Source organism: Rutidosis leptorrhynchoides, chromosome 5 (assembly GCF_046630445.1).
Source record: "Rutidosis leptorrhynchoides isolate AG116_Rl617_1_P2 chromosome 5, CSIRO_AGI_Rlap_v1, whole genome shotgun sequence".
Lineage (NCBI taxonomy): Eukaryota > Viridiplantae > Streptophyta > Magnoliopsida > Asterales > Asteraceae > Rutidosis > Rutidosis leptorrhynchoides.
The window spans coordinates 90,725,602-90,743,057 of NC_092337.1; the positions used below are offsets into that span (position 1 = coordinate 90,725,602).

The 17,456-nt window shown below is 35.7% G+C and overlaps 1 protein-coding gene and 1 pseudogene across 1 annotated transcript; both read right to left on the minus strand.

Moving 5' to 3' along the window:
- Window positions 1-3,792: 3,792 nt before the first annotated feature.
- Window positions 3,793-5,603, minus strand: LOC139848834 (uncharacterized; annotated as a pseudogene).
- On the minus strand, window positions 5,463-12,584 carry LOC139850402 (cellulose synthase A catalytic subunit 1 [UDP-forming]-like). Its single transcript, XM_071839980.1, has 14 exons — window positions 12,326-12,584; window positions 11,542-11,737; window positions 11,272-11,441; window positions 11,066-11,186; window positions 10,756-10,948; window positions 10,194-10,460; window positions 9,765-10,110; window positions 9,380-9,517; window positions 8,691-8,816; window positions 8,357-8,569; window positions 7,985-8,249; window positions 7,706-7,902; window positions 7,139-7,489; window positions 5,463-6,248 (listed from the first exon to the last, which is right to left on the minus strand). Exons 1-14 carry the CDS (start codon window positions 12,404-12,406, stop codon window positions 5,661-5,663), a joined length of 3,252 nt encoding a protein of 1,083 aa, XP_071696081.1. The 5' UTR covers window positions 12,407-12,584; the 3' UTR covers window positions 5,463-5,660.
- Between the last annotated feature and the right edge of the window lie 4,872 nt (window positions 12,585-17,456).

Genomic DNA, 17,456 nt, shown 5'->3' on the forward strand with positions numbered 1-17,456 from the left:
GTTCGTAGATCTGAATGAAGTCGGATTCCATCGAGTAGATATCCAGAATCCGAGTACCTTCTACTTACTGAAGATGGAGAACCAGAGAGTTTTCATGAAGCAGTAACTCATAAGGATAAAGAAAAATGGTTGCTTGCAATGCAGGTTGAGATGGATTCTCTGTAGAAAAATCAAACTTATGAGTTTGTAGAACTTCCACGCGGGAAGAAGGCACTGAAAAACAAATGGGTGTTCAAGCTGAAAAAGGATGGTAGTGGAAAAGTGGTGAAATATAAAGCACGGCTTGTAGTCAAAGGATTCCAACAGAAGAAAGGGATTGATTTTGACGAGATATTTTCACCAGTAGTCAAGATGACTTCAATTAGAGTCATACTTGGATTGGTCGCAAGTATGAACTTGGAGCTTGAACAGATGGATGTAAAGACAGCTTTTCTTCATGGAGATTTACAAGAAGACATTTACATGGAGCAGCCGGAAGGTTTGAGGTTTCAGGAGATAACCTCGTATGCAAGCTGAAGAAAAGTTTGTATGGTTTGAAACAGGCACCTAAGCAGTGGTACAAGAAGTTTGACTCGTGCATGGTGAGTCAAGGGTACAAGAAAACTGCAGCAGATGAGTGTGTCTACATTCAGAAGTTTTCTGAAGGAAATTTCGTTGCTCTTCTACTATATGTAGACGATATTTTGATCGTAGGGAAAGACGCAACGAAGATCAACCAGCTGAAGAAGGAACTCTCGAAGTCTTTTGACATGAAAGACTTAGGACAGGCTCAACAGATTTTGGGAATGCAGATAACCCGAGACAGGAAGAATAGAAGGTTGTGGTTATCTCAGGAGAAGTATATTGAACGAGTGCTTGAACGATTCAATATGAGCAATGCCAAACCTGTTAGCATTCCATTAGCCAACCATTTCAAGTTAAGTAAGAGATCATGTCCCTCATCCAAGGAAGAGATCGGGGAGATGTCGTTAGTACCATATTCTTCAGCAATTGGAAGTTTGATGTATGCGATGGTGTGTACAAGGCCCGATATTGCTCATGCAGTGGGAACGGTGAGTCGTTTTCTCTCCAACCCCGGGAAAGAGCATTGGAATGCAGTAAAATGGATTCTCAGATATCTTAAAGGTACAACGAATCTATGTCTTTGTTACGGGGGAGCTGATCCAATCTTGGAAGGCTATACAGATGCGGATATGGCCGGAGATCCTGATAGTAGGAAATCTACTTCAGGATTCATTTACACTTTTGCAAGAGGAGCTGTTTCATGGCAGTCAAGACTACAGAAGTGTGTTGCATTATCCACAACTGAAGCAGAGTATATTGCTGCCGCAGAAGCTGGAAAAAAATGTTGTGGTTAAAGCGTTATCTTCAAGATTTTGGAATCAAGCAAAAGGAGTACAAGGTATATTGTGACAGTCAGAGTGCTCTAGATTTGAGCAAGAACTCCATGTACCATTCCCGTACAAAATATATTGATATTCGCTATCATTGGATACGCGAGGTAATTGATCAACAACTGTTGAGACTAGTGAAGATCCATACAAAGGAGAATCCCGCGGATATGTTAACAAAGGTGGTGACTCGAGAGAAGTTGGAGTTATGCAGAGACATAACTGGAATGTTCGTTGATTCGGCTGGAGGGGGAGAATTGATGGTTTCCAGTGGTTTCCAGCCGTCATCGAGATGGCTCTGTTCCAGCCATCATCTAGATGTTCAAAGCTGCCGACGTTGACAACGCGTATGGAAGTGGCAAACTTGAACACGATGACGGCCGCCAACTTCCGCCAACCTTCCTCGTTCACACCATTCACCGCCATAGAATTTTTGCTATAAATAGAGATGCAAACTTTCATTGTAAATCATCTCAAATCACTCAGAGAAGTGTAATCACAACCTAGATAGTGTGTGTGAGTTTGAGAGTTTTTTTTTAGAGTTTTGTAATACTCTGTAAATCTATTCTTGTAAGTAATAGAGTTATTTTTTCTCAAATTTGTATCTCCCAACGTCCAGGCGATCCTCTCTTCCTAACAACTTGCTCCATATAAAATGTGCTGAAAAGGGGTTTTTTTTTCTAAGAAAATTCCGCAAATATAGTGTATAGTGTATATAATTATATAAGTAAAGATGCTATCCAGTATTAAGTCGACAACTGAATTTATTTTTTGATTTTGATGCGTCTGCATCAATTTATACTTTTTAAGGTATGACGTAACCATTTGATGCATGTTGTGCAACTATTTACCTTTTATTTGTTCCACGTTTAGTTAATGTTCTATCTTTTCTTTACACTGATTAATAACATACATTCCTTATTAACACATGAATAGAGATATCATGTTTTGAATAACTCATGGCCTATCGCTTTTAAGTAGTAATTCATAAATTCAAATACTGCAATTACTTTTATGCGTTAACGTTTTATCATGTTGATTTGGTATTACAATTTTAGAAACTACTCATTGGTCAAGATCAAGCTTCATAAAAAAAAAGGGCGGGCCTGATAGATATTGGTCGGCCTCCTTATGATCCATACCTTTTGAGCCCGTCAAGAATAAGTTGCTTATGTAAGAATTCAAGATCATCAACATGACAAAATTACAATGCATATTTAATAGAACTAAGACTAGTTTTATGAGTTCGTACATTGCACGGAAGTTGTATGAACCCATGAATTGTACGGAATTTATATTTTATGTTTCACATATGTAAATATCGGGCTTTAAGCCCGTGCGTTATACGGTTGTTAATGAACGTAGAAAGTATACGTATAATATTATCGAATGATTAGGATATTTAAAAACCGTTGACCGAATTTCAAAAACATCATGATCATCATCAAATATTGAAAGAAAAAAAACTGATGATTGATCATCCAAATTTAATATTGAGTTGCTCCATTAGCTAAAGGAAAGTGATAAAACGCATCATATGTTATGTATATATTGAAATTTTAGTTAAAAGATGGGTTGCATATGTTGGTGGTACTTATCATAGTTCTAATTGAGAAAAACAATATGCGATGAACATGTTTAATATATATAACCATAATTAATGTATTTTTTAGATGTATAAACGAAGAAAATATAGGATTTAAGGAAAATATTGTGAAAAATTGTTGAAGTGACACGTGTCAAATTAATCAGGAAGTGACACGTAAGCATATTTGCACGTGCTTTATATAATGTAATATAGACACTGGTATCAAATTATCATATTATTACGAAACTTATAAATAGTGTGAACGTTAGAAGTTGTTATTACGAAGTCAAGTAAGCTCCAGGGACTGAAGGTGTAAAGTGTTAAGTTCAAGGGAGTATTATGTAATTAGTTAGGGGTACAAATTTTATTTTTTTTTTGTTGGACATCAGTTTGGGATCATCCAGGAGACAATCACCCACGCGTTCATCTCCCGTAGTTGCACAACTCGCCCCCAACTATTGCGCTGGAGGAAACCCGGACTAATCCGAGGGCACGACCGATAAAACCCCCCATCCATGCTACCCCCGCACTAAGCGAAAGGTGACCTGGTTGGATACTTCAGGTCAGGGATAACAATGAGTGCAATATTGCAGTCCAGGGGAGTCGAACTCCTGACCTCTCGTTAAGAGAGGTAAGCCACTGCTAGTTGAGCTGCAACTCAATAACTCAATGTTAGTTGGGGATGCAAATTATAGTTTGTTACAAAAATTGATAAGCATAATTTTACACAATAACATTAAATAGCATGATTAACTTCATACATAAAAAAACGTCAACTGGTCAAGAAACAATCACAAATCACCTACAAAAACATCAAACCTCTTGTTCTTGCTTGTAACATGTTCTTGTAGTCTCGGGCATTGTCCGTTTCGATAGCTTCATCACGACCCACACAACAAAGAATATCGTATGAATTAACACCATGACCCCACAAGCCATCATCCAAATCAAACAAATACCAACAGTTGTTACATCTACATACATATCATGTTACATCTACATACATATCAGGGGCCATATTGGCCAACGTCTGCAAATAAGTAGCCACCATGAACACCAACACCAACATCAACAACGTTCCAAGCGTAAGCACCCACATCAAGAACTTGTTCCTAAAAGGGAATCCACTTATCAATAATACAACTATGCCTAAAGATATTATCATAGTGAATGTATAAAGCATCACAAATATATTGAAGTTATCCATGTCTACTTCAGTTTGAACTGCATATCGACCCTTTTGTTTGTCAGTAATCGCCCCTCCAGGTGGATTGATCCATGAATTAAATATCATTGCTGCAACCACTAATACAGCAATTATAAGAATCGCACGTTGTTTTTCAAGCCATCTGTGGTCTTTGTTGACATAAGTAGCCCAAGTTCTTGATATTAAAGAGTATTTTTGTTTAGTATGTGAGGATTTGTTTGATATTTGTAGTGGTTTAGGGGGTGGTTGAAGGTCATACACTCACAAAACACCAGCTCCATTAGAATTTGTCGTGCTTCGAGTGCTTTGAGATCTCAAGGACAACGATCTAATACATCTAGTGCTGTTAATCCAAGTTTGTTTACAACATTTGCATTAGCTTTGATACTTTCTATCTTGAGTAAATAGTATAATATCTGCACAAAACCAAAAAGTAATACTACTATCAAATAAATAAGAGGTAGAGGTATTTTTACTCAGATGTAATCAGTCTAATCCAGCTATAATGTGAAGGTTTCCGACCCTTTCTCTAGCCACCTCAAGATATGCAACCAGGGGCGGACCTGTTAAGGATCAACCGGGGTCGGCCACTCCCGAAGACCCAAATCTTTTTCGGTGTATTTATGTGTTAAAGTTCGACGTTTAGTGTATTTATATGTTAAAAGTCGACATTTTGCCCCGTTTAGTGTATCTATATCTAAACGGACTCTAAAATACTAGTACTAGATTAAAATAAGAATGTATCAGTACCTGTGTCCGTTTACTAAAAGCAGCAGGCAGAGGGTGTTTCCACCATGGTCCATAATATGGGCCAACTCTTCCTTACACCACAATTTAGTCAGCACTTTCAGCGACTCAAAGCGATTAAAGCTTACACACATATGCAATATGGTCTCCCGAACCGAAACTGAATCTAATCCATATTCAAACCAACTAGGTTTGATGATTTTTTTTTTTATTCGGCTTGATTTTTTAGTTAAACAGTTTGAAACCGATATTAAACACCCTATTATCAAGGTTGTTTACCCCACTGAGCCACTGCCAACCAGGTCCCCTTCCACTTAATATTTCACTCAACTTGACCACTTACAAACATATATACACATCTGACCAAACTAAAAATGAATGAATAAGCAATATGTAATTTTTGGTATATTTCAGCAATTAACCTGCACAACTTGTATACTAACCTGCAGCAATGAAATGAGAGAAATAGTACAGTAGTGTATAGTATAATAATATAATTAATATAATATAATAATATAATATACGAATGTAACAAAAAAAAGGTATTTCTATTTATATGTAAATTCACACACTTGCAGTTTGGGAAGTCTCTACTTCCCATCTGTTTTCGCTACCGAACTGCGGAAAAAAAAAAAAAAAAAAACAATAAATAAATAAATACATAAACCATTTGTCTTTATTGTATTCTTTCATTTCTTGTGTATATACCAAAACCAAGCATCAAACTCTAACAATCGATCCCGCACTGTCCTTGAATGGCATCAAGCTTGTCGCTTGTAGTAAAGGGGTCAATTCTGACCCAAAGAAGCGAGAAAATAGAAGCAAGAAGAATCGACCACACAATAACAATCGTAGGCGTCCTGTTCGACCGACCCATCAAACCCTTTAAGAACGGGTACAAATGAACGATAACCCATATAGCGAAAAATAGCTTCCCAAACAACGGGCCCCATGACTGATACCCACTGTTGATAGCTGACGAGACACCGGATACAATTCCGACCAAGTTCACGATAAGGACGGTTGTCGGAGGGATTAAAAGAGCGGTCCATTTGAAAATGTAGAGTTCGGCGAAATCTCCGTCTTCATCGTTTGCTTTTGATGTGACGGTGAAATTAGTGTCGATTCCGGCGAGAACTTTGAGAAGACCTTGGAAAACGGCGAAAAGATGGGCCGAGGTCCCACCGATGACCCAAAACTGTTCGTTTCTCCACCAATCTTCGATGCTGACACCACTCCATCGTAACTCTAAGATTCCGGTTGCGGCAATCGATATGAAAAGAAGAATAAACCACATACTTGCATAGTTGCTAATCTGCAAGAAAGAAGATTATAGAAAGACATTTTTAAAGTCAAATTTGATAATTTATCAAATTTGAGACGCGAAAGTGACAAAAATGTTATTTCATGTCTACGATCAAGACTTTCTATTACAAAGACATTGGTACGAGATTTATCACATCAAACATATCATTTGGATGCAGCATAACTAAACATATATAAAGTACTGCAACTTAAAAGATACTTGGTATTGAGCATACACCAGCTTGGAAAAAAATGAAATTCAAAGTCAGATATGGTTAACTTTAACTTCAAGATAATACATGTATGAATTATACTTCAAATTGTCTCTAACATTCAAACAAGGTTGCACAACTCGGAGTTACTTATCGAGTACTCGCCGAGCACTCGTTTTTAGAGAGCTATGAGCCGAGTAATCAAACTCGGTCAAAACTAGGTCAAACTCGGCCAAAACTCGGGGTTACTTGGAAAATCGGTTAAATCTCGGGATTGCTCGGGAAATCGGTTAAAAAAATTCAAAGTCAAACTTTGTCAACATCCGAGTTCTCCCGAGATGCCGAGTACTCCCTAAAATGTCCCACCCGAGTACTCAAGTAGTGAGATTCGCAACCTTGCATTCAAATATCTCTCTAAAATCCATGTTTTAAATCAAGTTCTTTTATGAAAATCTCACTAGTTTGACTTCAAAAATCAAGAACTAATTTCTAACACAAATAATGCATGTACCAAACCGTACGAGTTACTGCAGCATAAGATAAGAAAATTGGCACAAATAAAAACTAACAAACTTCAGATTACAGATAAAAATCTAATTTCAGATAATGCATGAACACATTCATTTTTTATGGGACCCGCCAAACGAATGGAGCATTCAATTTAAGATTATTTGAGGGAAGAACGTACCTCGGGAATAATGAACTTTCCGGTGAGAAGGCAGACGGCTGGAAGTACACAATAAGCAAGTAGTGGAAGTGAAGTGAGAGGATACACGATAGTATTAATATAAGCGAGCCGCTCCAAGAGCTTCAATTTACCGTTATACCCATACCAAATCGGACAATGTCTACTCAGCAAAATCTCAATTGAACCTAAAGCCCATCGAAGAACTTGATTCAAACGATCAGAAAGATTGATTGGAGCAGAACCTTTAAAGGCTGGACGTGGCGGCATGCAGTAGATCGAGATCCATCCTCTTGCATGCATCTTAAATCCCGTTAAAATATCTTCTGTAACTGATCCATAAATCCATCCAATCTAAATTTTGAAAAGCAAAAAAAAAAAAAAAAAAAAAAAAAAAGAGAGAGAGTCAAGATCAGTCGACTAATATTTTTCACAACTTTTTTTGGTTGCCTTTTGGGCCCGAGTTTCCGACTCGCTTTGCGAGCAGACTAATCTCAATGTGGACAACTTGCTTTGCAAGCTGCTCGGATATGCAATCACATGTTATATTAATTATATTATCAAAATTACCTCTTTACCCCATTCGCTCTTGTCCTCGTAACCGCAGCTAATAACATGTATGGCCTCCTTTAAAAGGGTAGCAGGATTTGTGGTCGGAGGAATACCTCCCATCTCCATAAAAGTAGCAGAAATGAAAACGGAAGATTGACCAAATCGCTTTTCTAAGCTTCTTTGAGACATGATTAGCGACTTTTCCTCATCGTATCCTACAAAACGTATATTCAGTCAACACATTCAACTAATATAACAAGAAATTGAAGTGGAAATATTCGAGTATAAAAAGTAAACCTTCAACGCCTTCGTCCATATCTTCCATATTGAAAATAGGAATGGTTGATTCAGTTCTTTTTGCTGCTCTCTTTTTATCGACGTACTTTTTGTTAGCGTGTCTTTGTTTCTTTCGTGAACCACAACAAGATTTGATGATAATGTTTGGTTCTAAGTCAGCCTCGGTCAAAACTGGATCATATCCATAAAGAGCTTGTCTGTTAAAGCAACAACCCGTCCCCACATAAACGGGGCCCTGAATGCCATCTAGCCCTTTCAAGTTAATCTACAGATTTACAATTTTCAACATGTAAGTGTCATAACTTTCATTGCTATAATCAATCAACAGCTAATATAATAAGACTAATGGGGTATTCAGAGAAGAAAATGTACGTCGAAAAAGACAATGTTTCGGTTAGCATATCGATCGTGCAAATCGATCCCGTCAAATCTTTGCGGGAATTGAACATAACATGTCTTCTTTCCATAAGCAGGATCCATCATGAAACACATGGCTTCTTTAAGTGCTTTACTGTTGTTGAAGTAATGATCACAATCGACATTCAAAATATACGCACCGTTTGTTAGGACAGCAGACACTCGTATCTGAAAAACGACAAATGATTTTATCATATAGTAAACAACAGACCATGTGCAAAGAAAGAAGTAAACTTGCTCCTGCTTATTGTATAATATAAGGTGATAATAAAAGTCAATGTGAACGAACCAAAGCATTCATAGCACCGGCTTTCTTGTGATGTTGGAAACCGGGACGTTTCTCACGAGAAACGTAAACTAGACGGGGTAGCTCATTGCCATCAGTATCAAGACCTCCACTGTGTCCTAAAAACACCTATACAACAACAATATCAACGATAAGTATTTGACTTTATAGTCATAAGAATAAAGTAGATGAAATATGGAAACTATTAATATTTTAATGGATATTGAGAAGAACAAAATACATTATATAACATTCAAGATTACAAAATTTGCAAGACGGGGAGTACTTGGCCGGGACTTTGGAACTTTGGAGGGACTAATCGGCAACTCGAATATTAATCGAGATGAATCGGAGTGGACTTTATACATTAAATAATAAATGTCAAAATTATATTTATATTTGTAAATATAGAAGAAACCCATAAACATAAACTTTAACATAATTGTCTAAAAACATAAACACAATCGTTCATTTGTTCAAAAGCTCTAGAAATTCAAGTTTAGATTCATATTAAAATGTTGTCCTCTTTTGACTTTGGCCGACTTTGACCAATTCTCGTCCATTAACCGACGTTGACCAATTAACTAAACGAACTTTCGGAAATCAGATCGGCTGTTCTTAAAAAGGAGTAATGTGAAATTAAACGGGGTTGTTTACAACAGTGATAACATTCATAACGTGAAATTGTTCACCTGGATCATTCCCGGGTGATCCCTAGGGTTATTTCCAGGCCATGGAGTTCCATCTTGCATTGTCCAACCTTCTTCAGGCATCTTTTGTGCTTTCGCTACAAGAGCATTGATCTTCACCTTAAATTCTTCGTATTCTCTCTGTCATCAATATACGAAATGTTGAATTTCCAACAAACTTAGAACAAAATAATTAATTTAAATATTTTAAAGACACCTCTATCTATGACCAGAAATTAGAAGGCTGTGATATATTCTGGTTTTAATAGAGAAGTAAACTGATATAGCAGTTATTTGAACAAATTTATACTCGGGTAAATAGCTTAAATTTTAGCATAACTCTTTACATTTATACTCAAATTTGGCAATTTTTATCATAATTACACACCTTCATGGCTCTACGTTCCTTGACAAAAGAAGGTTGAATCTTGTCTTTCAAATAATCAATTTTCTGAGAAAAATAAAACTCGGGGGCTCTAGGTTCGATAGTATATTTCTTGCAGAATGGGACCCACTTCTTTGCAAACTCAGCAGTTTCGGAGAGTGCCTCAAATGACAGCATGGCAGAACCGTCATCAGACACATAACACGAAACTTTGTCTACAGGGTAATCCACAGCTAAAATTGACAAAACCGTGTTTGCAGTAATAAGTGGAGGTTCCTTTAACGGATCCACCGTACTTACAAACACGTCAATCGGCGCTAGTTGCGACGGCTCTCCATCACGATCAAATCTACAAAAACACGTTTTCCTCTTCAAAATCGGACTTTTTTGGATACTTTGATAAGTAAATGTTGTAATAAAAATCGTGTTTACCTTATTGCCAGCCTGTCAAGGTAGGTTTCACGCTCAACGGGGAACCATTTTGGGAACTGATCGAGAACCCATGAACAAGCAAACCAGACCTCACAGATTACAGATACCAACCACAAGGGATATGCATCTTGCACTGGATGACTGCAACGGTATTGCAAGAAGAATCCCAAAATAATCAACCGTAAAACAATTACAACACGATATGGAGTCAGATGAGCTGATGAAATAGGCACCACGCGGCTCATTGGTTGGCGAATATCGTCAGCCCTGTCACACAAACCATATCACCATCATAAACAACAAGTACTTTAAGTGTGTGCATAATAAACAACGTGCATCAAAAGGTTGTACATGATGGTTACATATTGATTTTATAGTGGCGGTTATTAAATTATAAAGTATTTTAATGCACGTTAAGAACAAACCTTAGAACTGTCGTTAGAAAAATCCCAAGATTAATGCTTTCACATAAGGCACGGTAAGTACCAACTTGAATTTGTCAATTTTACGAATAATTTACTCTAGAGTATGTTAAACGAAAACAATATTGAAGCATGCTTACATTTGCAATTCTTCTCCGTTCGATCCGGTGCGTTCGATCTCGCTTCCTCTTCCCTCGGCACCATATCTGTTATTCATTTGCATCATATTTTTATCCTGTTTTAGCTTCCAACCTTCCACTCTTTCCTTCCAATCAACGCTACCGAGGCCATATGAATTCAAGTCTTTTGATGGGTCCACAATTCTTACAGGAACTACAAAAATATACAGTAATGTCAGTAAGTCAAATTATACGTTCACCGAATATATGAACTTATAACGAAATAAAAAATGGGGTGTTACATGGGTCGTGGCAGTAGTAAAGATTGTACCTGGTTGTCTGGGATCGATGTATGGAAGTGCGTGGACATGCCTGTCGCCGGGGCCCAGTGGACCTGACGTACTTCTTATAGACAAGTTGTCAGGCGTAATACTTGGAATTTCACCCGATATCTGAAAACATGACTTTGGTTAGAAAAATTTATAAAAATAAAGTTACGTAAGGCTATCAAAAATATATTAATCGGTGATCAGTAACCTGTTGGCCGTTAGTGAGACGGGGAATCGGTTGATCATGCCTAGCAGATGAAGAAAGATCAGTATCGTCTCCCCATTGGCGTCTAGCCTTGTTTCCTTGAGGATAATTAAACTCGTTCTCCAAATCATCAACGTCTTCCTCATCATCATCACCATCAACACGTGGACTCCCTAAAAAACGCACCCCAATATCAAAAAAAAATTCAAACTTTATTAATTTCCATCAACTAAAAAGTCAACAACTTCTTGACCAACAAAAGTTAAAGCTAACCTTTGTGTCTTCTGTATCTAGTTTTGCACTGAGGACACGATTGATTACCATCTCGCCTCTCGTATTCGTAACACGGCCGGCAGACTGGGAAGGCGCACTCGTTGCAAGCAACAAAGATATCACCAGTTTCAGTCAGGCCAACGGTGTCACCACAAATCTGGCATATCTGCCCGTTCAAATTCGTCAATGGCTTCGGCTGCATGATCAATAAACGAGATGAATATCAGAGCCAATCAATCAACATCTTAGAATAGCATATCATGACATTGAAGGATTAGAATCAGAATCACATATTGAGTTTATTAGAGTTAATGACAAATCTGTACATTTAACCTTTTTGCATCAAGTCCATCATGCTTTTTTCAAATCTGACTTATTTGACTACACATTCACAATTCAAAATCAATTATCAATACATCATATTCAATTTGAATATCCAACATCAAGAGACAACCTTTACCCAACTAACCACTTAAAAAACTTATCTTTACTACATTTTAATACTAAGTTAAATGATCAGAAGTATTTCAACAACCTACCCACATCAAACCACCTAAATACCAAATCTGACCAAAATTATAAAACATCATAATCAAGAGGCAGCTCAATTATGCAAAATTCTTACATAATCACTCAATACAGAGCTAATTACATTGAGATCTGAACTAAATAATCAACATAACCTATATTAAACAGGACCCACATCAGAATTTCACTATCACACATTCATGTTTCACTTAAAAACAAGATCTGCATATATAAACAAATAAATAAACAAACATACCCCTCCATCAGATTCATGCCTAATTCTGACCAACTCATTCCTTTTATGTGATCCAGCCACCAATCCAGCATTTGCCTCCATCTCTCCCAATTACAGAAGAAACAGAGGATGCTGCTTCTTCAATCAATCAAGATTGAAACTTTGAGGTCTTAAAGACAGAAAGATATAAAATTTGAGATGGGTTTTTATTGAATTATGTCAATCCTGTTGTTTTATGATATCATATGGCGATATCTTGTTCAGTATGCTTTCGCTTTCCCTACCACTTGATGAATGAATATATGTCACTGGCCTTTCCGATTATTTTATTAGCAATAGTTGTGTATAATAACATAATTTACCGGCGTAAACGGTCACCGGTTACTGGGAAACGGCGTGACCGCGTGACCAGCTCAGCTCGGCTCTCAACTTATTCAATTGAGTGATTTTGACTGTCCAGATCATGAGTTGGATTTAGGTTTTTACTTTATGGTCCTTTTACAATTTTAGCTTCAAGAACAGTCTTTGTACTTTTGGTTATGCTTTGATTATCTATTATTAACCCTTAGATGAAGGACAAAAGGTAGGTTATGAATAGTAATCATTTCACGCTTAAAACATTTGTACATGAAGCTCTAATCATTGTACACACAATGACCATACACAAAAATGATAACCACCGAAATTCAGGAGCCAAAATGTAAATTACTTTTAAAAAAAACTTAAAACTCCATGGGGGTGCAAAAGTTATTTATACTATTCTATTATACATTCGAGTAATGATTTACTTCGTATTATGCTACGTTTTAGTATTATATATTATTTATTATTATTATTATTATTATTATTATTATTATTATTATTATTATTATTATTATTATTATTATTATTATTATTATTATTATTATTATATACACATTTACATTTTCTTTATCACAATATTGATCTATATTGTATTGTAGATCATGTAAATTAATTTCATATATTCCACGACACTTATTCAGTTTAAAATTGATTTCTAGATGAAAAATTATCGAGATATACAAAAAAGATAAATAACTTGTTCATAAATTTATGTTGTGGGAGTCTTCATCGTTTTTAACATATTTTCTTCATATGAATTTCTATTTAGTTGATTCAAAAATCTAAACGTTCTTGACTAAAAGCGCTACAAAATCTATTACTTAATCAAAACTAAGTTGGGGGGGGGGGGGGGGGGGGGGGGGGGGGGGTGTTGTCCATCACTGCCCTTGATAAAATCCGCCCTTGGGAGCAAGATCAATCAGTGTTATTTTATCCGCATATTAGATTTCGATATTAATGTAATATAATTCAAAGTATTTTGTTTGTGTTTGTTATGATATGAGGTGATGATATTTTCACTTAGGTTTTCAAAAATATATTCACCTCTATGTATTAACAGCTTGTACTGCACAAAATAGAGCTGCATAAATATAGTGAATTTATCAAAAACTTAAACTTGAGTCGAAATATCACCACTTTTATGCTATGCGATCTTCATTAAGAAAAATCGATACCACTTCATTATGTATGTTTTTCGTGCCCATATAATGTGAAAAATGTAATGTAATGTTGTGTAATATATTATAAGACCTTGAATCCAAGTTGGTAAATCCATATTATTCTTAATTGACACGAAAGATGAAAGATTGTAATGTATGGTTCACTTTGTAATCTATGACTTTATTTAGCATTTTATTAAGGAGAATGATAATTATAGGACTAATTGTTATAATTAAAAAAAGGTATTTTACATTATAAATTTCGATAAGAATCCTCTCAAGTTATAAAATAACATGAATGATCATGTTACAAGGTTCGTAACAAGAAAAATAGGAGGCCCGCTATCTATCTATATATTTATATAAATCTCTAAAATGATGATGCCATCATTTCATTAATCACTCTTTAATTTTCATAATGATGATATCATTAATTTTTATATTAATATTAATTAATACTAATAATTCTAATTAGAAAAGATACAAAACAAAAATAAATAAATGACGATAATATATGAATGCTGATTTGAAAAGTAAAAATAATTAATAAAAATATCATTTAATATTTAAAACGGTTTTATTGTTTTATAAATATATATCTCGGAGCATCTCCATCATATATTATCATAACTTTTTTTCTCAATCTGTACAAGCCTTTACAACTCTTTTTCTCAATATTATATTATCCAATAACCTTTTCTTTCCCAAAAACATGTACAAACCTTCATGTAATTTGTTAATTGTTTTTTCAAAGAATTATTCTCTTTTATGTGTTGTTTGATGATGAATTTTATCACACCTTAAATGTTTTATTATTATATGTTTGTTAAACGACAAAAATCTGAAAATCGATAACATACGTCAAATGTGACGCCCCGTACTAAATCATTCTGTACGGACCATCAACAACAGGATCATTACAAGGTTAAGTACTATATGCGTTTTCAAAACAGAGTTTACATTCATAAATAAAAGTGACGTCATAACATACGTCAATTGTTTTACAAATCAAAAGTATGCTTCACTAAGTAGAAGCATTAAATAAGTGTACGTGACCATAATGGTCGTTACATAACATAAGTTCATAAGTAAAAAGTTTGAATGCAACATAAGTAGTCATGCGATAACAACTCTAGGCAGCGGGTTCTACAGCACGACTAGTAAGATAGCGGAAGCGACTTCAAGCACCTGAGAAAATACATGCTTAAAAAGGTCAACACAAAGGTTGGTGAGCTATAGTTTAAGTATAACAGTAATGTAAGTAGGCCACGAGATTTCAGTGCTACAACGAGCGTTTCAAAAGTATGTAAAAGTATATGCTTAACCGTGGGCACCCGGTAACTAACTTAACGTTTAATGTACCCCCTTAAAGTGCACTTGGCAAGTGCGTATAACCTCGAAGTATTAAACACTCGTTAAATGCTAGCGCTACTAGCCCGAGTGGGGATGTCAAACCCTATGGATCCATATCTAAGATTCGCGTTCACGGTTCAAAAACCAATGATTAAACGTTACCGAGCTAAAGGGAATGTTTCTGCCGTTATATAACCCACACATATATAAAGTTTAAGTACTCGTGCCTAGTATGTAAAACATAAAATCCGCATGTATTCTCAGTTCCCAAAATAAGTTAAAGTAAAAAGGGAATGCTATAACTCACAATGATTAGTAGTAATGGTAAGGTAGTAGTCGGAAAGTGGTGTGCAAGTAACGGTCCAAACGTCCTCAACCTAAGTCAAATAGCACTAAGTCAATAAGTCGTCTCAAAGGTTTATAAGTACGTAATTAAGGTCATAAGGGTCATCATCAATCATCATTAAACAAAAGGTAACAAGTAAGACTCGTTTATGAAAGTCGTTTAAAACAAAGGCTGACTTCGGTCAGTCACCACGGCCTCTACCCTTACTGAATTAAGGTGAGACCAGTGGTCATGGCTCCGTCTATGAGTCCCTTAAGTGTGGTAAAATTTACAGAAGCAAACTCGTCTTGGTTTGACCGTGGCGACGGTCTAAGTGCGAGTAGGTCAGAAATTTCTGCACAACGTTAAAGGACATGGTAACGATCGGAGGGCCATAAATCCTAAACCGTAACTCGGATTAAGACGAGTCCTATATGAAAAGTTATCTACTCGAAAAGTTCTATCTAAAAATCAAGGTTAGAACAGCCCAGGTCTACTGGTCTGTTCCAGAAGCATCAGGTCAGTAGGTTTTGGACAGAACAGTGGGTTTTGGAGAGTTCCGGTTGTCTCGGTGCTTGATGTTCATCACGGTTCTCATCCTTGATGCGTATAGCTTCAAGTGTACAACTCGTTGAGGTGTTAACATCATTTTGACCAAGGTTTGTCCATCATAACTCAAGTGCAAGTCTAAGACATGGAGAACAACTCATCTAAGTGTTGTAAGTGTTTTGATGAACCAAAGTTACACCAATGGTCTTAGATTTAGCATAACATGAAATGTAAAAGTAATACAACTAAATTTTAACAACTATAACACAAGTGGGAGTCCTAAGACATGTAGATCAACTCACTTAAGAGTTGTATGAGGTTTGATGAACCAAAGTTGCATCAAAGTCTTAGGTTCAACACTTATATGAACTTTAGAAGTAAAGACAAGTTACAAAACTTAATTTACCAACTAGTAAAGTGTATGTAAGCTTAGTAGCTCTTGTTTATGACAAATAATGAAGACCATAAGCTAGATAACTTAGATCTTTCAAAAGTATTTGAAGTTGTAACTAGTAAGTTACACTTCCATGTTCTTGAAACTCATAAGTTAACTTTAAAGTTCAAGAAGATTATGAGATCAAGTCTAACTTGTAGTTCTTGACCAAATAAACTAACAAATAAGTAATTTAAGTGCATAAAGTAAAGAAACAAGTTAAGTAAACAAGTAGCTAGTTCAAGTGTTGTTCATACTTTAAAGATTCAAGCCTAAGTCTTGATCTTTAAGGAAAGTAAACTTGAAGTTTACAATCATGATTCACAAGTATGATTTAGCAACAAAGAACTTATAATCTTTGAAACAAATAAAGTAGAAAACTAACTAAACAAGAAGATGATTCATAGTTGCTCTTACTTTTAAAGATTCAACCCAAGTTGATCTTTAAGTGAAGTAACTTTTAAAGTTACTTCAAGAACTACAAGTAAAGAGTTTATACAACTATGAACTTCAATTCTTTGAAACAAAATATGTAGAACATAACTAGAGAGATTATGTTCTTGATGTTCTTGTTAAATACAAGATATACATGAAGAAATCAAACTAAAAAGTTTGCTTCTTGAAAGCTTGAAAGTAAGTAACAAGTAACTAGAAATCAACACTTGTAAACAAAGATTAAAACAACAAATCATGATGATGATCAAAGGGCTCAAGGCCCACGGTTTTGTTTAGACAAAGAAGAAAGAAAAAAGTCTTTAACTTACTTGCAAGAACAAAGAACTTGAGAGAGAAAAGAAAGAGGGATAATTGCTAGTAATGTGTGTGTGTTTTTGAGAGAGTGTTGTATGTAAGTTGTAATGAAGAAATGAAGTCAAAAAGTCCCTCAAAACAGCCCATAGGCGACGGCCAGCAGCCCCCATGGGGTGGGTGTGTTTGTTTGGTGGTTACTTGGTGTTAAAGCTTACAAAA

Coding starts and splice junctions, on each gene's coding strand:
- LOC139850402 (XM_071839980.1), bottom strand. CDS start 12,406: ATGGAGGCAAATGCTGGATTGGTGGCTGGATCACATAAAAGGAATGAG. Junction 11,738..12,325: donor GGCATGAATCTGATGGAGGG/GTATGTTTGTTT, acceptor TTGATCATGCAG/CCGAAGCCATTGACGAATTT. Junction 8,817..9,379: donor ATCACCCGGGAATGATCCAG/GTGAACAATTTC, acceptor GTTGTTGTATAG/GTGTTTTTAGGACACAGTGG.